The following is a 21496-nucleotide window of genomic DNA, read 5'->3' as shown; positions in this document are numbered from 1 at the left end:
TGAAGTTTGCATTAAAAATTTTATTGCAATTTTTTCAGGGGGGGGGAGAGGGAGGAGAGGTTTCACATTGTAGGAGTCTGTCAACCCAAAATGGTTAAAACAGTTCATTTTGCTGAAGTGATTTATTTCTCCTACATTCCACTACATATTACAAAATGGATAACGTAAGAATCATGGCCTTAAAAACTTAATAAAATGCACTAAAATGTAAAGAGGAAAATTCTAAAATACCAAGTAAGATCAAGAGCAGTGATATCACTCAGCACAGAAATCTACATTTGAATATTTATGCCAGTACCTTCATATTCTGGAGAAAGAAAAGCAGAGCCAGAGTTTGGGTGTACAGCACGCTCTGAATGTACATGTGCTCTCCCAAAACAAACATTTTCCTTTCTAATTTTTGAGGATAGAAAAGAAATAAAGGAATAATTCAGCTCTCAGATATAAGTAATATCAAAATGTTCATGTCTCTGATAGCCACTATGACTTCAGTGTTATACCATTTACGCTGAAAATAAAACCAAAGCCATTGTCCTATTCAGTAATATTGTCAATTTGTTTTATATCAGATGTACCCTTTTGGATACATAATAAAGGAATATGAAAATACATTTTTACATATACTGGAGATGTATACCTGACAGTTCATATTATACAGATGTTTAAACAAGACAAAATTTTATCTCAACACTGACAATTGCATTTAAAAATGGAACTATCTTCAAATTTAGGTTGTTTGATTTCTAAAGGGTCCATTCATCCTTCCAGGTACACATAAATTTCACTCATAAATGATGAGGTGCGCCCATATGCATGGAGGGAAGAAAAGATTAACAGTTTATCAAAAGATTTTGAACTTACCTCCATGGTCTTATACATGCAGTTAGCATATGTGAATATACTTATGCGGTTTTAACATTAAGTACTTTAATTGGTTAAAAGTCATAAGATATTAAATGATTTAATGATGGAGTTTGAGAGCTAGATTTTCAAAAGATTCATCTAATTGTTGTTAAAAATAATGTACAATACAAATTAGATTTTATTAGAACCCTATGTATTAACCTTCTTGTTAATCAGCTTGCATGATAAATTCAACTATAAAAATTACTTACTGAAAGAAATACCAGGGAAATGATACAAGAAGTAGGTTGTATGGGTTTCTTGCATTTGGGGAACTTTTATTTATTTTCATTTTATCTTCTTTGAACTTTTAAAAAATAAGTGTTTTATGTAGTTCTGCATGAAATTGGTTATCATGAAAATGAGGGACCTGAGTGCTGGCTTTGAGCCAGACCTAGTGTGGTTAGACACTGTACAAGCTTTACCACACAGCTCTGTCAAGACAACTCATGTCTGTCCTGCTGTTCCAAAGGGTATACAACAATCTTTTGAATCGGTCCCTTTTGAAACTTCTTTTAGCACACTACATCACTATTTATGATGTAGTCCATAATTGATAATATACATAGAAACTGTAATTTTCAGTGGTTTTCCAATTTTACAACTGTCTAGTAGTACAATATTTTTATATTGTAGAAATAAGAATGAAATTTAAGTTTAGCAATTGTCATCAAGCAATGTCATATATAACTACTGAAAGCATTACTGCCCACTGCAATATTGAAAAATAGATTTAAAAATTTTTATAAATATATAGGAGTTGAAATTGCATAAGCTATTTAAATAAGATATCTTTCATATTTTACAGATCTTTGGCTGAATACAAAGTTAAATAAATTTCCACATTCTTTCTTTATATAACTGGTTTATAATGTCAAAATATTGGACAGGGACTATTCTGGAGTTTACCATAAATCTGTGCATCAGAAGGGATAAGATGAATGTATAGCATTAAGCCAAAGCATGTGGATGTGCAATGTTTAGTGGCTGGGATTTAGCTTAAAGGATATTTCAATTCAAGTTTTAAAACACAGACATGAGGAGGTCTGGTCAAAGTTTCAGAAAAATGCAGCACAATTTGAATGTAGTTTGCACTATATTGTACCAGAAAGCATCAGCCTCTACCAATGGTTACTTACACCGGAATTATTCAAATTCATGATAAATGCACTACTGAAGAGCCTCAGCACAATTCATGTTCATGATGCTCACACTTCTGGTACTCACAGTCACTGCCAATCCACAGGCTTGGGGTATGGGACATGAGCATCTGAAATTCTACAATGTGTCAAAAAGAAAAAAGAAAAGGAGTACTAGTGGCACCTTAGAGACTAACCAATTTGTTTGAGCATAAGCTTTCGTGAGCTACAGCGGTTAGTCTCTAAGGTGCCACTAGTACTCCTTTTCTTTTTGCGAATACAGACTAACACGGCTGCTACTCTGAAACCTGTCAAAAAGAAAAGACTCTCTTCCCCAGATCCTTCCTGGGGATAATAGAACTACTAATGGAGAAGAGAAATGCTCTTTGGTATCAAAAGGTTTGAGGCTTTCCTCTGAAAAGCAATGAAACAAAACCAAGCATACAGAATAAAATCTACTTAACAGCAAAGTGTTTGGACTCTGCTGCAGACTAGAAATTCTATAGTACCTTCATTTAAATTAAAAATGGAGATGATGTTAAAATAAATTAAATATTATGACTATCATGATCAGTAGATTATCCCCTGCTAATTATTTTGATATTAAAATGTACATTGTCTCTACACTATCGTTTTGCAGTATGCTAGAGATTTTTGTATCCATAATATATAAGCTGCGTCTTAGAAACTGAAAGGCAGAAGATGGAGATTTGGTATCTGGGTATGGAATAGTTGGGGCTTTTGGCATCATGTAGTTCAGGATTGTGTATAAGAAAATTAGCTAGATATTTCAGTGACATGGAGGAAATGCTGACACTGAAATGGTAACAGGCTTCAGTCACTGAGATACATGGGGCAGTTCACATGGCTTAGAATTATTGTTTCAGGTCATCTGCAGAGTCAGGAAGACAATAGTACTTTGGTTTACACTCAGTTCACATCTACAGTGTTCTCTTCGTAATCATAAGAAGTAGAAACAATTTTTTTAAATAAAAGTTTAGATTATGGACCATAACTGGGGACAAAGACATGGAATTGTTATATTCACATTACCTTGCTTGTACTGCTACTGAATGCTGTTAAGGAACATTTTTCATCCCATGTGATGGTAGTTCTCATTAGTTCATTTTAATCTTCCACCAACCCTATCACTGTGATTGAGGTGGGGGGTAAGGGGAAAGGGGTCCAGTTAATTTGTCTTCCCCAATTGGAAAAAGAGAGGATCTGGCAATGCCAATGACACCTAGTGTTAGCTCTTGGTGCATCAATGGTGATAATCCCACTTCACCTGGTACATGTAAGTGGAGAGTGCTGCTTTGATTAATGTCTCACTGCCTGGGAGTTTTAAAAGAAGCCAGTAAAAAATTCAAAAATGTGCCTAGCGATTTAGGAGCCTATGTCCCACTGCACTTTTGAAAATTTTACACTTGGAGATTAGGTTGCTGTCAGGCTGGGAAAATAGGAAGATTCCTTCAGTCCAGGTGACAACACTAGCATGACTGCAGAATAGATTTTTCCTTTTATCTTCAAGAGCAGTGTTTGTTAAGGTGAAAATTTATATCCCTAATACTGAGGAAAGGCCTAAATTAATTTCTATGATTTACTAAAAGTTATCCATGAGGAAATATTTTCTCTTTTGTACTGCCAAAGCCAGCCAAGATTAAAGTACTGGTTGGGTGATAAACTGTCAAAGTACTGTTTAAGTTTATCAGCAGCTTTAATGTATGCATCAAAATGTGCAGAAATCCTAAAAATGTTAGGGAAGGTTATTCCATCATAATTTGCTAGTTTACAAGAGTGTCTCCCCTAGTCTAATTTTACTTGTCTCTTTTTTACATATAACCTTCCCATCATATAGCTGGTATGTTTTGTAAAACCCTGTTAAATCATAAGAGGGAAAATATTGATAGTGGGGAAAAAAAAAAAAAAAAGTGCCTAAGTGAAAGTCAATGATTTAGGCTCCTAAACCATTCAGGTGATTTTAAAATGTATCCAGTGGGATTAAAGTGAGTCAGGTTGCACCATGTATTCATTTAAAATTAAATATAAATCCAAGTTAAATGGAGCATATCTAATCAGAATACTATTGTAAATAGGTAAGTAAGCTATACTTTTTTTTTCTATACACAAATGCAAACATATGAGACAGGAGTATATCAGATGAAAACATAAGGTGGTCTACAACGATACCCATGATACTAAATAGGGCCACTTATGAACTACAGTTACACTACTTTATTCTGAGTAATTGAGATTTTGATTACAATTATTTTAGCACCATGAACAACAGGAAACATTCAATCCTTATGTTTCTAATGAATCAGATTTAGAAAGCATGGAGTTAATGCTAGCAATATGAATGTTAACTGGTGTCAAAATAATACACAAAATACAATGTTTACAAATACAGTCAACCACTTGTCAGTGTCTTCAATATTAGCACGCACAGTAGTATAAAATATAGCCAGTCTAAGATTACTATACACAATTCTGAAATTCTTAAAAATGTTTGACACCTTTCATATATAAGAATAAAAGGCATATTGAAAATGTCAGCCAAGTTTACACTAATAAAAACATTATGTGGAATTATAAAGGTGTTATACTTATGTCATTATTAAAAAATAAGGACCTAAATTAAATTTCCTCAACTACTGGGTGTTCAGACAAAAATTTGCTTTTGAAAATGGTTCTTCTACGCTCCATTGCATACATCCTGTGTTTGATTCTGGAACCAAAGCCATAAATCTATTACAATTAGATTCTTATACCTTGCCTATCATTGTAGTATCTGAGTGCCTAATGAGCAAACCGATTTCTATAAGCCAAAGCTACAACATTCAAGTACTGAGTGCATCGGCCGTCTGATATCCAGAATCTCTGTTGGGAATTTCAAAATCTGTATGCCCAGATCATGTGCAACAGTGAATACATGTGAAAGGGAGAAGATTGCTATTGTTTATCTTGCCAGAGATAGGATAAGCTTTCAAAAGAAATTGATTCCATGGCTATCTAAGTAGCTTTTCCCATTTTTTAACTTTCTTTTTAAAATGCGAACACCAGAATTGGATACAGTATTCCCACAATGATCAATCTAATGCTATCCACATAACTAATGCCACCTCCCTATTTTTACTCAATATTCCCATTTATATATTCCAAGATGATTTTAGCTCTTAGTCACCACATTTCACATTCAGTTCATCATAACTCTCAAGTCCTTTCTTTCCAAACGGCTGTAAACTCATCCTGTAATTGTGACACACATTCTTTGTTCCTAGATGTATGACGTTGCGTTTGCTTGTATTAAAACACGTTTTTCAAGTGGGCCCACTTTGCAGAGTGATCTGGATCACTCTTTATCATTATTTACCATTACTCCACTTTTGTGTCATCTGCAAAACTTTTGCAGCAATAGTATTATATTTTCTTCCAGATAATTTATAAAGATATTAAATAACATTGGACCAAGTACAGATCCCTGCAGGATCCCCTGGCTCCATCTTCTGTTCAATTCTTGACCATTTCAAATAGAATTTATGCTAGATGGTTATTCTTAGCTTTTTGCAAACAAGTTCTTGAAATTGTCAGCACTGTGATAAATATTAATTTTTCATTTCAAAAGTCAACTGAAATAAATACAGTGGTTTCCACATAGGTTTCTATGCATTATCAGTGTGTATTGTAATGATAATACGCAATATTGAACAACATTACTTGGAAGGAAACACAAGAACAACAATAACTTGATTGCTAATGTAATTTCTGTAATTAAAGAATCGTGGGAATTTGAACTAGCAACATTACTTACAATGAAAGGAGATTTTCAGAAGTACATGAGAGATTTAGGAGCCCAAGTCCCATTAAGAGTCTTAAATTTCTTAGGCATTTCTGAAAATCTTTCCCAAGGGGTGGCTAATCTGAGCCAGAATTTACCAATGTACATTGCCAAAGAGCCACAGTAATACGTCAGCAGCCCCCATCAGCTCCCCTGCCCCGCTCCCAGTGCCTCCCACCCACTGGCAGCCCCGAGGATCAGCGCCTTCCCCTCTTTCCCCAAGCACCTCCTGATCAGCTGTTCCATGGCATGCAGGAGATTGGGGGGGAGGGAGGCAGGAGCAAGGGCACAGCAGGCTCAGGGGAGGGGACAGGAAGGGGTGGATTGGGGGAAGGGCCTGTGGCAGAGCCCGGGGTTTAGCAGCGAGCATCCCCCGCCCCGGCATATTGGAAAGTTGGCGCTTATAGCTCCAACCCCAGAGTCGGTGTCTATACAAGGAGCTGCATATTAACTTCTGAAGAGCTGAATGTGGTTCCGGAGCCACAAGTTGGCCACCCCTGCCAAGGGGTATAAATATCAATTTACCATTTACCATTTTAATGCCAGATTCCGACAGCCTTGCTCATGTTGAGTAAAAACTGAAATGAATCAATAATACTATGCAATTGTGAATAAGGGTTACAAAATCTGGCTCTTAATAATTAGGATACTTACGTAATTACTTTCAATGGAATTTTTTTGTAATATTTTCAACAGATAACACTTAACAGCTTGTTTGCTAAGTCACACCTAACACAGGAAAACTAAAATAGATGGCGATGAGTGCGCCTGGGTAATGAATATCTATTTCAGTGTTACATTGCATTGTCAACGCAAATCCAAACAGAGGCAATATAGTTGCAAGTGTAATCATAATAAACTAAAAAGCACTCTGTTTTGTTTAGATTTTTTAAAAGTAACTTTCAGAATAGGTTTTTCAGAAGTACGGGTTTGACAAACTATATATAATACCTAGGAGTACACAAGTAATAAGAGATATGTTAAGGATAAGTAATCATGCATGCAAAAATTCTCTACTATTTCTTGAAAAGATGGAGTTGTATCACATGTGCAAATTTTAAAGGCCTATAATAAAGCTGCATATGCAGTTAGTGCAAAATCTCTTCCCAATGTGTTTAATGTTGCTTTAATAGCTCTTATGTATAGAGAGCTATTTCCATTTATTGGTATGAACAATTGCTTCTTATTGCACATTTAAAATGTATCCCTTAAAGATGTCTTTTTGTTGTTTTTTGAAGAGTCAAATCCTGAAAAAAAAACACAGAAATTCAGAATTTGGCTTTGTCTAACTCATGGTATTGTACCCAAGTATTGCACTTTGTATGGTTTTAAGACTAAGAGCTATTCCGAAGTTTACCTGAAAAAGAACTAGATTCACTGGAGCACTGGGGGACAAAGGATGATGTAATAATGGTTTAACAGCCTTAATTCTGAATTTATTTGCCTGTGTGAGTTCATACCCTTCACTTTTTGAGTGTTTGATATATGTATTATCACAAACTTATCCTAAAATGTTCTATGTTCAGGCTACTGAGAAATAAACGTAGAAGTGGTCCAGAGTAGGTTTAAGCAAATGGAGCAGGTTGGAGTATTAAGAGAAAGTAAAGCTGAGGATCTGTTAAATAATTTAGCTCCCAAAGCAAAATAATTTCAGCAAGCATTAGAGTTTAGAGGATCAAAAAAAGATCACTATTCATTATCATAATAAAGAGTTTTAAAAAGTGTTAAAATGGCATAAGAAATTAAAACAAAAGTCAGTCATAAGAGGTACTAGAAATTCCAGGAAAACAACACAAGAATTTGCCTCTACTTGATGGACTAAAATTATTGAAGCCATCCTGGAAGGGTCAATGAATCAAACTAAACAGGTTTCACACTTCCAGAAGCATGCTGTGATCGATTAGAACAATAATCTCCTTAAACACAGAATCACTAGCAGGTGCACACTGATACTATAAAACCTCAAATGCCATAAAAATACGGATTGAAACTAGACTCAGGGACTCCTAAGAAAGCTACTCAGTGGTACAAAAGATTCTTAGCTCTTAGCAGTTTTGTTCTGCAATCTGAACACACGTTCCATTAAAAATAATATAATATTTTCAACTCAAAGCCAGAATTATTATCTAGCTCCTGTAAAAATGAATTCAGTCCAGTGGAAAGATAAAACATCAAACAACAGATTCAGATTCTTTACTGGGCTTTTCTGATGTGCCTGAGACTGAAGTGCTTTCATTTTCCAGCATTTTCTTAGTTGTTTCTTCATCAACAGCTTTTTCTTTCTCTTTTGGCTTCTTCTTTTCGTGAACCCATGGGATGAAAGATAATATAATTCCTCCAATAATGGGGGGAACTCCAGCCAGGTAAAATGCTACATCATAGGTACCTAGGTAGTCACGCAGTATACCTGGGGAAATAGAGAATTATCACTAATATGTAATGTAGCAGCTGTGGTTTTATTCAAAGTATGCTTATTCATAGATTCAGAGAGTTTAAGGCTAGAAGGAACTATTTATGATCATCTAGTCTGGCCTCCAGCATAACACAGGTTGTATACAATTTCACCTAATGATTTATTTATCTAGTCCAATAATGGGTGGCTGAACTAGGGCATATCTTTTAGAACAAGATCCAGTCTTGATTTAAAGACTCCAAGTGATGAAGAATTTACCCTTGAAAATCTGTTCTAATGAATGAAAATCTTACCCTCACTGTTAAAAACCTTATTTCCATTTTGAACTTGTGATTGAAACTTCTAGCTACTGAATCTTGTTATGTCTTTGATAAATTAAATAAGATATCGTCTCCCTCTGCAGGTAATAATAGTCTTTGATCAAGCTGGCTCTCAAACATTACATTACATATGCTAAAGAGATTGCACTCCTTCATAGTTTCTCTTTGTAAAATGTGCTTTCCAGATGACAAATCATGCTTGTGGCTCTTTTGTGAATCCTCTCAAACTATTCAACATCCTATTAAAGGGTTGACACCAGACCTGGATACATTATTTCAGCAGTGGTATAACAATGCCACATAAATTTGGGCATGGCTACACTTGCAGATGTAGAGCGCTGGGAGTTAAACCAACCTTCGGAGATCACAGCAGCGAAAACGCTGCTGTGTTTTTACACTGTCAGCTGCAAGCGCACTGGCGTGGCCACATTAGCAGCTCTTGCAATGCCACAGAGAGCAGTGCATTGTGGTAGCTATCCCAGTGTGCAAGTGGCTGCAACGTGCTTTTCAAAGGGGGGTGGAGTGTGACAGGGAGTGTGTTTTGGGGGGCTGAGAGTGTGTCAGCATGCTGTCTTGTAAGTTCAAACAGCAGCAGACCCCCCTGCCCTTCACACACACTCACAACAGCAGCATTCCACAGTAATGGCTTGCTTTGTCCCAGAGCAGATAAGCATGCCAGCTGTCAGAAATGGAGCTTTGAAAGGGTAGCCGATTTCAAAACAATGAGAAGAGTGGCCACTTGACTTCAAGGGATTATGGGACATTTGCAGAGACCAATCACAGTGCAGTAATGCAACACCCCATTTACACTGACGCCTGAGCATTTCAGCCGGGGCGCAGCAAGCTTTATGCTTCTCGTGGAGGTAAATTACTAGGAGCGCTCCAACGGCAGAGTCCAGGCACTCTACGTGCCTTGCCAGTGTGGACACATCGGGAGTTAGGGCGCCTGGGGCTGCTTTAATGAGCTCTAACTTGCAAGTGTAGCCAGCCCAAAGAGTTAATATCCCCTTCCTACTGCCGCTCAGTATTTCCATACTGTTACATCCAAAGATCAGATTAGCAGAGCACCACATTTGGAGCTCACAATCAGCTGGTTATCAGCAATGGCCCTGTGATCCTTGTCATGGTCAATGCTTTCTAAGGCGTACTCCTTCAATTATGTAAATATTGCCTAAATTCTTTGTTCCTAGGTGTATTGCTTGCATTTGGCTATATTAATATGCAATTGGTTGCACGCAATTTACTAAGCAATCTAGATCAGTCTGTACCACTACCTTTATCATTATTTGGCAGCTCACCAATCTGTATCATCTGCAAACTATCAACAGTGATTTTATATTTTCTTCCAGATATAAAAACTGTAAACAACCTTTGGCTGAGAACCAATTGCTGTGGGAGCCCACTAGAAATTCTCCAAATTCTGGCTTAAGCGACTTGTCCAACATCCTATAGGATATCTGTGACAAAGCACAGGACAAGATTCTAGGTCTCCTGCAGCTCAGTGCCTTAAGTCACAGGATAACCTTTTTCTTCTGGGCTATCTGTTTGCTCTTAGGCTAAACCTGGGAACTTAGACATGCAAACCATGTGCCCTCTGAGCGACAAACCCTTTCCCAAAGATTGAGTGTCATGTTCAAGTTGTGTATCACGGGAAAAACACTGAAGTTTGTTGTCCTGCTTTACTCACTTAATGGGCTATAATTTAGAAATAGAAAGATTAAAATAAGTTGACTTCTCTCTAGGGAGCAAACCTTCACCCTAAAAGTCATAATCTTTAACTTTCACAAAGAAACAAATAAATGATGAACTTGTAAAAGTGAATATTAAAAAGTATAATGAACGTTTTGTTTATTAGTACATTTTACTGCACAAAAGCTAACATTTTAATCTTGAAAAATATGTCCAAGTGTAAAATCATATTTGGCTTCTTTTGGCCTTAGAATGAGGTATCTTGCGTTACAATTGATGTCATTTCTGTCATAAATGTAAACTAAAATTATTAACCCAGGCAAAGATTTAAAAAACATATGTAGTAATACAATGACGTTAGCGGGCCACATAAGGCCTGGTCTACACTGAGCGGGGGATGGGAGGGGAATAGAAGAGCTAAGTCGGTCTAAGTTATGCAACTTCAGCTACGAAAATAGCATAGCTGAAGTCGACATACTTAGAGCTACTTACCACGGTGTCTTCACTGTGGTAGGTCGACTGCTGACGCTCCCCTGTCGACTCCGCCTGTGCTTCTCACTCTGGTGGAGTACCGGAGTCGACGGGAAAGCGCTCAGCAGTCAATTTATCGCGTCTTCACTAAACGCGATAAATCGACCCCTGCTGGATCAATCGCTCTGGAGGTAAGTATAGACGTGCCAAAAGTATCAATGATAGTTGATTAAAGTAATTTGAGCAAGTTTTTAATTTAGTCTAGTTTAAATTTTTGTTTAATTATTATCCTACAATAGTTCTCAATTAAATTACATCCTACTAGTCTTCCCTTTTTAATTATTATTAAATATTTATATTATGGTAGCATACAAAGGCCCCAATCAGACTGAGTGCAAGCAAAATGCATGAATGCTAAAGACGGTATAAAAAGGAGCAATAACATTTTATTTTTCTGGGGAATTTGTGTTCCTTTCAGACCTATCCAGCCTAAACTACATTACCCTTATTATACCACACACAAACTTTAAAACCCTATCTGCAAGGATGTGCATTATGCCAACCATTCTACTATCCAGGAACTGGACTCTTTGGGTATGTCTACACTGCAGTAAAACACCCACAGCTGGCCCATGTCAGTTGACATGGACCAGTTTTGAGTATTTTATTGCAGTGTAGATATACCCTTTGGAGCCAATTCTTTTGTTTTTAAGAAGCAATTAAGTGAACTGCAGCCTCTCTCCTCACATATGCATGTGGAAATTTCGGAACCCAGTGAAAATTGCTTATAGTTTCTAAAAGTATGTCTATACTGCACCCTCCTTTCAGCAGTGTGTAGAGTACATACATAACATGCCCCTCTAGCACACGTATAAGCAGCAGTGTAGATTGTGAGGCACAGCTTAGGTGGGTACAATAAGGCCACACCTGAACCCTTTGAGTATGTATCCAACTCACTCAAGCAGTGCCTCCTCCTGTCTATAATGCTATTTTTAGCAGGGTAGTGACCCACTGCTTCCCCACTGCTGGAGCCTATTGCTGGAGCCTTTCCTTGTCACAATGAAAGACTCCAGCAGAGGGGAAAGATTCTGGCAGTTCCCCACTGCAAAACCTTTCCCCACTGCTTCCCCCCGCCAAAGCCTTTCACTGACACATATAGCTACCCATCGCAATGTGGATGGAGCCTGTCTTTCACTGCCGCAGGTAGTTATACATATCCTACATGCTGCTGCCAATGGCGTGCAGTGAAGACGCAGTCAAAGTTGGTTGCACATACGATCAGAGGACTACAGGTTACGGCCTGTACACTCAGAAATGGGGAAAATACCAGATCATTAAACCCAACCTGAAAACCTGTGTTTCCTTTTGGGAGGGCAAACTGTTATACCTGTGTGTTTGAAGATACCAAGGACAAATAAGAATTCAAGGACAAAAGTAAACTAGGAAAACTAAAGGTAAATCAATAATCCAGGGAAAGAAGATACCCTACCAAACAAAATGGCACACAACTAACCTTCAGCATTTGTCTCATCTTAAAAGCTTGTGTCGCATCTTGAATTCAGAATATGAATATTTGAAAAATCAAATTTAATGTAAATAGATCTATGTTAGATAAACAGACTACAGACTGTCCCAACATTTACCTGCAATGGGTGGACCAACTATCATAGGTACTGACATGAGTCCTAACAGGAATCCTATGGCCTGGGAGACATCCTGTGCACCGACTAGCTCAAAGGCAATAGGAGCCATGATACAAATGAAGCAGCCATCGAACAGACCCATGAAGAGGCAGACAGCAATGAGACTTCCCAAGGCATGGCACAGTGGAATCATCATGGACATCAGGCCAATTAAGAAGAATGAGATCACCTAGACAATGTCAAAAAAATAAAAAAAACACATCGAATCAATGAGAGTTCTAAAATAGGGAGTAAATGCAGGCTTCATAACAACTGTGAGGAATTAAATTGGCTGCCTATATTAATTGTATAAAAAAAACCCAAAAAAACAAAAAGAACCCCAAAAAAGTTCCTTGCTTCCTGCCAAAGTTTCTACTACTTACTCCACGGTAATGATGGATGACTCAGTTTCCATGTACATCAACATTTAAAAAAAATTTGCAGCTGCTGGGAACTATCCAGCTCCTCCTCCCCATCCTGGCAGTGTCTCCTATTTGCGAGCTGGGCTCTGCCAGGTCCAGCAGCCCTAGTAGCAGCTAGCAGCTCTGCAACCCATTTGTGTGGAGGGAAAAGGAAATTCTGCATAGAACATTAATTTCTGTGCAAATTCTGCATTGCGCAGTAGTGCAGAATTCCACCAGGAGTATAAACCGCTTTCAGGCATTGTAACATGATGTAGCATATTCAGGGAATCGGGGTGTTGTGAATTATCTGCAGAGATCAGTACTTTTCATAGGAATGCCAGGACAGAGGAAAGGGTTTTTCATGGGGGAGGATTATAGAATCATAGAATATCAGGGTTGGAAGGGACCTCTGAAGGTCATCTAGTCCAACCCCCTGCTCAAAGCAGGACCAAGTCCCAGTCCAATCATCCCAGCCAGGGCTTTGTCAAGCCTGACCTTAAAAACCTCTAAGGAAGGAGATTCTACCACCTCCCTAGGTAACGCATTCCAGTGTTTCACCACCCTCCTAGTGAAAAAGTTTTTCCTAATATCCAATCTAAACCTCCCCCACTGCAACTTGAGACCATTACTCCTCGTTCTGTCATCTGCTACCACTGAGAACAGTCTAGAGCCATCCTCTTTGGAACCCCCTTTCAGGTAGTTGAAAGCAGCTATCAAATCCCCCCTCATTCTTCTCTTCTGTAGACTAAACAATCCCAGCTCCCTCAGCCTCTCCTCATAAGTCATGTGTTCTAGACCCCTAATCATTTTTGTTGCCCTTCGCTGGACTCTCTCCAATTTATCCACATCCTTCTTGTAGTGTGGGGCCCAAAACTGGACACAGTACTCCAGATGAGGCCTCACCAATGTCGAATAGAGGGGAACGATCACGTCCCTCGATCTGCTCGCTATGCCCCTACTTATACATCCCAAAATGCCATTGGCCTTTTTGGCAACAAGGGCACACTGCTGACTCATATCCAGCTTGTCGTCCACTGTCACCCCTAGGTCCTTTTCCGCAGAACTGCTGCCTAGCCATTCGGTCCCTAGTCTGTAGCGGTGCATTGGATTCTTCCGTCCTAAGTGCAGGACCCTGCACTTATCCTTATTGAACCTCATCAGATTTCTTTTGGCCCAATCCTCCAATTTGTCTAGGTCCTTCTGTATCCTATCCCTCCCCTCCAGCGTATCTACCACTCCTCCCAGTTTAGAGTCATCTGCAAACTTGCTGAGGGTGCAATCCACACCATCCTCCAGATCATTTATGAAGATATTGAACAAAACCGGCCCCAGGACCGACCCCTGGGGCACTCCACTTGACACCGGCTGCCAACTAGACATGGAGCCATTGATCACTACCCGTTGAGCCCGACAATCTAGCCAACTTTCTACCCACCTTATAGTGCATTCATCCAGCCCATACTTCCTTAACTTGCTGACAAGAATACTGTGGGAGACCGTGTCAAAAGCTTTGCTAAAGTCAAGAAACAATACATCCACTGCTTTCCCTTCATCCACAGAACCAGTAATCTCATCATAAAAGGCGATTAGATTAGTCAGGCATGACCTTCCCTTGGTGAATCCATGCTGACTGTTCCTGATCACTTTCCTCTCATGCAAGTGCTTCAGGATTGATTCTTTGAAGACCTGCTCCATCATTTTTCCAGGGACTGAGGTGAGGCTGACTGGCCTGTAGTTCCCAGGATCCTCCTTCTTCCCTTTTTTAAAGATTGGCACTACATTAGCCTTTTTCCAGTCATCTGGGACTTCCCCCGTTCGCCACGAGTTTTCAAAGATAATGGCCAATGGCTCTGCAATCACAGCCGCCAATTCCTTCAGCACTCTCGGATGCAACTCGTCCGGCCCCATGGACTTGTGCACGTCCAGCTTTTCTAAATAGTCCCTAACCACCTCTATCTCCACAGAGGGCTGGCCATCTCTTCCCCATTTTGTGATGCCCAGCGCAGCAGTCTGGGAGCTGACCTTGTTAGTGAAGACAGAGGCAAAAAAAGCATTGAGTACATTAGCTTTTTCCACATCCTCTGTCACTAGGTTGCCTCCCTCATTCATTAAGGGGCCCACACTTTCCTTGGCTTTCTTCTTGTTGCCAACATACCTGAAGAAACCCTTCTTGTTACTCTTGACATCTCTTGCTAGCTGCAGCTCCAGGTGCGATTTGGCCCTCCTGATATCATTCCTACATGCCCGAGCAATATTTTTATACTCTTCCCTGGTCATATGTCCAACCTTCCACTTCTTGTAAGCTTCTTTTTTATGTTTAAGATCCGCTAGGATTTCATCATTAAGCCAAGCCGGTCGCCTGCCATATTTACTATTCTTTCGACAGGATTTCCCAAGCCTGTTATGTACCATTAAGAGGAAGTTACTCCCTTGTGCAGTAACGATGGTTCTTTGAGATGTGTGTCCCTATGGGTGCTCCACTGTAGGTGTATGTGTGCCCCTGCGCCCCGATCAGAGATTTTTGGTAGCAGTGTCCCGTTGAGCCCGCGCATGTGCCCTCCCTCCCTTGTGGTCTCCCTTGAGGCTATTTAGCACTGCACGGGTGAACACCCCCCCGCCCCCCCCACACACACACTTCCTTCTCTACCACAGAGCCCTGTAGAGAACTCCTAAGTAGAGGAGAGGAGGTTGAGTTGTGGAGCACCCATAGGAACACACATCTCGAAGAACCATCATTACTGCACAAGCTGAGTAACTTCCTCTTCTTCTTTGAGTAGTGTCCCTATGGGTGCTCCACTGTAGGTGACTCCCGAGCAGTACCCACCACTGGAAGCTGGGACTTTGGAGCGGAGTCTTTTACTACAGAGAGTACTGTGGAGTCGAAGATGGTGTGAGCGTCCAAATCTTCAGTGATCGCATAATGTTCTGCGAAAGTATGGGCAGAGGCTCAAGTCGTTGCTCTATCAATTGCTGAGATAGGGGTATCCCTACGGAATATGACTGAGGTAAAAACTGACCTTGTGGAGTGCATATGGATTCTGGACGGAAGCTAGCTGCGCCCTTGATAAGTGATTAATATAACTAGAGACCCATTTGGATGGTCTTTGAGCCGATATCACAGAGCTTTTGGATCTTTCTGTGGACAAAAGGAAACGTTTAGGGGATTTCCTGAAGTCCTTAGTCCTGTCCAAATAGAATGCTAATGTCCTTCTAATATCTAGCACATGCACAATTGTCTCCCAGTTGTCACAATGTGGTTTTGGGAAAAAACAGGGAGACGGATCTGTTGATTCACATGGAAAGTGCAGAGAAAGTAGGGAGAAACTTGGGATATGGCCTTGGAGTTACTTTGTCTTTTTTTAAAAGAAGTCAGTGAACGACGGATGTGCCATCAGGGCTGCTATTTCTCCTACGTGCCTAGCTGAGGTGATGGCAATTAGTAATGCTGTCTTCATGGACAAGTGTAAGAGAGAACAAGTTGCCCTGGACTCGGAGGGCAGTCTAGTCAAAGCCCTGAGAACTAGGTTAAAGTCCCAGATGCGGTGGTGTCAGATGCGGGAAGAGATTCCCAATGCCCTTAAAGAATCTATGCATTAGCGGGTGAGTAAACACCAAGTGGGAAGCCAATTTCGCTGCAAGATGAACCTTAAGGAAGCTGAGTGAGAGTTTAAAATGTAGTGCAAAATCAGAGAGAGGAAAGATGACGTTGGGTCCGTGTGTTTGACATGACACAAACTTGGAGTCATTTCCATTTTGTAGATAAGTATGTCGAGTGGTCAACTTTTGGTTGTGTTGCAACACATCTTTCAGCTTGTCAGAGCATTCTGCCTCTTAGCCTTGGAACTAAGGAGGAGTCAAGCCTGGAGGTGGAGGACCCATGAGTTGGGGTGATGGGTCAGCCCATTGTTTTGAGAGAGTGGGTGAGGGATGGGCTGAAGAGAAACAGGGCGGCATACTGTCATCTGTGTCAGGTAAGGGAGCCAGACTAGTCATGGTCAAGAGGGGCAATCAGAATAACTCTCGCTTTGTCTCTGAATTTTCAACAGAATCTTGGATAGAGTAGGAAACTGCGAAGAGATATACAAGTGGGCCCTGTCCCATGGGAAGATGAGGGCAACTGCCAGTGAATGTTTCCAGAAGCGGGCCCTGGAGCAGTAACAAGGACCTTTCTTGTTCCGTCAAGTAATGAAGAGATCCACAGTCAGGGTTCCCCAAAGGGCGGATATATCTTGAAGTACCTCTGAATTCAGTACACACTCATTGTGGTGAGAAAATTGCAACTGAGACGGTCGGCTGTGACATTCTGTATCCCTGGTAGATAGACAGCTGAGATGAGCACATTGTGATGGGTGCATCAATTCCAAAGTTTGAGTGCTGTCTTGTAGAGGGAGGGAGATCGGGCAGCTCCTTGGCGGTTTATACAAAACATACAGGTCACATTAAGTCCATCATGACCTTTGTGTGTTGTTTTTGATGAAAGGCAGAAAGTGTGCACAGGCACTCCTGACAGCCCTTAGCCCCAAAACAGTGATATGGAAGGTCATTTCTGCGGAAGGCCATTTGTCTTGAACCTTGTGGTTGTGTAGATGATCTCCCCAGTGTATTAGGGAGACGTGTCCCAGGGTGGTGAACGTGGGTAGCGAGAGGAATGCTCTTGCTTGTACTGCATCAAGGTTGGTACTAAGGTTAGTATGCCGCTACAATGAAGAGAGCCTTGGAGAATACCCTGTGTGGAGCAGTCTGAACTGAAAATCATCCTGCCCCAAAGGTAAGCAGTAGGAAATCTCCTGTATGATGGTGGTATTGAGATATGGAAGCAGAAACCCTGTATGTTCAGGGCTAGAAATCAATCTCCTTGCTTTAGAGCTGGTCCTAACTGCTGTGAAGCAGGGCAAGGTGATTTCTGAGAGGCGTGACAGGTGTATAGATGGCAGCTGATGCTGTAAGGTATCATTGTTCAGGCCCTCAACTAGCTTATCAAAAGTGCTTATAAGAGGCAGTCTGAGAGGTCACGAACTGGGGTGCAGACTGTTCCCACTTTTGAGCCCTGGGCCTCTTACGCTGTGGCTCATAACAGCACTGAGATGGTGGGTATTGAGAAGATTGTGATCTGTGGTGTGGTTGAGAGGTATATCTTCTCTTCTGTTCCACAGTGTAGATTCCTAAGGAGTGTAACATGGTCCGAGAATCCTTCAGTATGTGGAGAAAAATCTGTCTTCTCCGCAAACACTTTGGCCCTGGAAGTCTGTAGCTCTTTGGGCAATCTAGAGAGGTGTAGCCCAAAAAACAAAAACAACACAACCCGCCTCAGTACCACTGTCATGGAGACTGGGCGGGCAGCTGTAACAGCTACATCCAGTGCTGTCTCTAGGCCCAATCTGGCTATTAACTGACCATCTCTAAGAATGGCCTGAATCTGTTCTTTTTGTGTTTCTGTTGGATCATATTAAAGAAGTTCTGTATTAAAATCACAAATGAGTTTGATTCCCCATAGTTTAAATTCCAGGGTATTACTAATTAAGAGGTCTCTTGGTTTTTGGTACTGTTTCTCTCCCTCTATGTATGAAACTTGCAAGCTGCTAATTGTGTTAGTACATTCTAAGACAGAGTCTGCTCTCAAAGCAATTCTTTGTAACAATAACTACTCACACAGAGAGAGACTCAAAGCAATACTCTGTAACAACAGAAACAACACCCAGAGACTCCCCGCCCTTTTGTTGTATTCATCTCGCTTTGTTAACAATTGTGATTAAAATAGAGATAGAGGATGTATGTGGATGGATGCTTGGTGTGGATAATAACTGAATGATCAGGGAGGTGCCAGCCTAAGAATCCAGTGTCCATCGGCTGAAGAAGGCGTCAAGTGGAAATAACCAGAGGACCCCCAGAGGGCAGACTGGAATCCACCCAACAGCCTCAAGGATGGGAGAACCAAAGAACAAGATAACATCTGGCAGCATGGAGCCGTCAGGAATGTGCTATCTGCTGATTGATTCAGCAACAGCATGATGAAGCAATTCCCATAGACTAGCATAGGAAGAAATTCCTATAAAAATGGACTCTAGGGGTTTGTCATCCTCTAGCAGGGAGGAATGCAGAAGAACATCGTCTTTACTTTTTTTTAAACTGAATATAAAAAATGATGAGTCTACAGATGCCTGGGGGAAGGGGGAAGGAGGCTTTTCCTTTCTCTCTCTCTTTTTTAACCCAAAGGAATAAAATAAAAGAATTTTGCTAATTTTGTTTGTTTACAATTGCTGTGCTAATGACACAGATAAGGAAGGGACAACTGCTCATTCCATCTGAGGCCAAAGGCAGTAGAGAAGGAAGTGTGTGGGGGGTTTCCTCCAGTGCAGTGCTAAATAGCCTGGAGGCAGACCACAAGGGAGGGCACATGCGTGGGCTCAACGGGACACTGTTACCAAAAATCTCCGATTAGAGGCGCAGGGGCACACACACCTGCAGTGGAACACCTATAGAGACACTACTCAAAGAAGAACCACAGAAGACTTTTTAGGCAGTGTTTACACTAGGGAAATTTACAAAAGAATTCCCACTAGTTCTAATGCAACTTCAGCAGAACTTTTGGGAGCCAAAGTATAGACAAGACATTGCCAGCCAGATTAATTTTTGCCACCGCTTCAATTAGACTTGTTTTTCAGCAGGTTTAACTAAAACAGTGGCAGAAATAGGTCTGGCTATCAGAGACTTGCCTATATTACAGTTTCCACAAATTCTAGCAACAAAGCCCGTTGCCAACTGTGCCCACATATCTATTCAGGGGACACCATCACAGGGCCTAACAACATCAGCCACACTATCAGAGGCTCGTTCACCTGCACATCCACCAATGTGATATATGCCATCATGTGCCAGCAATGCCCCTCTGCCATGTACATTGGTCAAACTGGACAGTCTCTACGTAAAAGAATAAATGGACACAAATCAGATATCAAGAATTATAACATTCATAAACCAGTCGGAGAACACTTCAATCTCTCTGGTCACGCAATCACAGACATGAGGGTCGCTATCTTAAAGCAAAAAAACTTCAAATCCAGACTCCAGTGAGAAACTGCTGAATTGGAATTCATTTGCAAATTGGATACTATTAATTTGGGCTTGAATAGAGACTGGGAGTGGCTAAGTCATTATGCAAGGTAGCCTGTCTCCCCTTGTTTTTTTTCCTGCAAAACCCCCCCGCAAGACGTTCTGGTTAAACTTGGATTATTGCTGTGCACATTGTAAGATGAGCTGTTGCCAGCAGGAGAATGAGTTTGTGTGTGTGGTTTTTGGAAAAAAAAAGGGGTGTGTGTGGGGGGCGGGGGGGTGAGAAAACCTGGATTAGTGCTGGAGGTGACCCACCTTGATTATCATGCGCATTATAAAGAGGGGTTTCAAAGGGGGATGGGCTGTTGCCAGCAGGAGAGTGAATTTGTATGTGTGTGTGGGGGGGGGAAAGGGTGAGAAAACCTGGATTTGTGCTGGAAATGGCTCTACTTGAGGATCACTTTAGATAAGCTGTTGCCAGCGGGGGAGTGAGGTGGGAGGAAGTTTTGTTTCATGGTCTCTGTGTGTATATAATGTCTTCTGCAGTTTCCACGATATGCTATGCATCCGATGAAGTGAGCTGTAGCTCACGAAAGCTCATGCTCAAATAAACTGGTTAGTCTCTAAGGTGCCACAAGTACTCCTTTTCTTTTTATTCTGCATTTTGGCACACACAGGCCCAATATGAATTGGAGACATCAATGCAAATTCTCATGTGGGAGTTAATGAATCTTTTGGAGAATGACTCACCCAGCATAAATGTCATTCAGCAGCAGAACACCTAAGAAATCTCTATCAGCCAATCCACTGGGACAATGAGTACCCTCCCTCCTCCCGGACTATTTTCCTTTAGCAGAGTCTGGCTTAGTGGTGTTTTCCTCTTATTATCCACAAGAGACACCATGTGCTTACAAGATGCTGAAACCATTTCTTCAGCACAATCAACTATGCACTTTACAGGACATGGGAATACTTAAGTCCCTGCTCCAAAGAGTGTACAATACAACTAGGACAAATACCCTAAGTGAAACAACAGTTCAGGCACGAGAAAGTGCTAAGATCAATCCATTGTGCACAAAGCCTTCCTACACTGACCATTTAGAAGGCCCAAAGCCTCTATCAGTCTATATTTTTGTAAGGTAAGCTTTGTTTGACTACTTTGAGGGCAGAGAACCCAACTATGTGAATATCTCCTTTTGCAGGGAATGCAGACTTATCTTGTGGTCAAAAGGTAGATTCTACTTTCAGCTCTGCCAAAGACACGATGCATGACTTTAGACAAGTAATTGTCCCTGTGCCTCAGTTTCCCATCTATCAAGTGGAGACACATCCCTGTGTCATAGGCTTAACTCAAGGTTTATAAAGTACTTAGAGGTCCTGGGATGGAAGACACTAAAGAAATGAGAAATAAAGTTACTTGCTGGCTTTAAACATCCAAAAGCATCCATTTGACAGGGGCACTGTGATATTCTATACCTTGGGGGAGCGTACGGTAACCCCCATATTCCTCATTTTCATATAATCATGATCTTACGTATAAAGCATGCCTTGTAAGGTATCAGGGAAAAGGTTATGATCTGCTGAAAG

General features: G+C 40.7%; 1 protein-coding gene across 2 annotated transcripts in view; it reads right to left on the bottom strand.

The window, feature by feature from the left end:
• Positions 1–21496, bottom strand: part of SLC16A10 (solute carrier family 16 member 10) — a 168734-nt gene continuing 147238 nt past the window's right edge. For both annotated transcript variants that reach the window (XM_043542816.1, XM_037894649.2), the window contains exons 5-6: positions 12417–12645; positions 1–8287 (exon numbers count right to left, since the gene is read on the bottom strand). In XM_043542816.1, coding sequence (XP_043398751.1) covers positions 8052–8287; positions 12417–12645 — 465 coding nt within the window. In that variant the 3' untranslated portion in view covers positions 1–8051. The remainder of the gene's footprint in view (positions 8288–12416; positions 12646–21496) is intronic.

Source organism: Chelonia mydas, chromosome 3 (genome assembly GCF_015237465.2).
Source record: "Chelonia mydas isolate rCheMyd1 chromosome 3, rCheMyd1.pri.v2, whole genome shotgun sequence".
NCBI lineage: Eukaryota > Metazoa > Chordata > Testudines > Cheloniidae > Chelonia > Chelonia mydas.
This window is presented reverse-complemented; position numbering and strand designations above follow the sequence as displayed.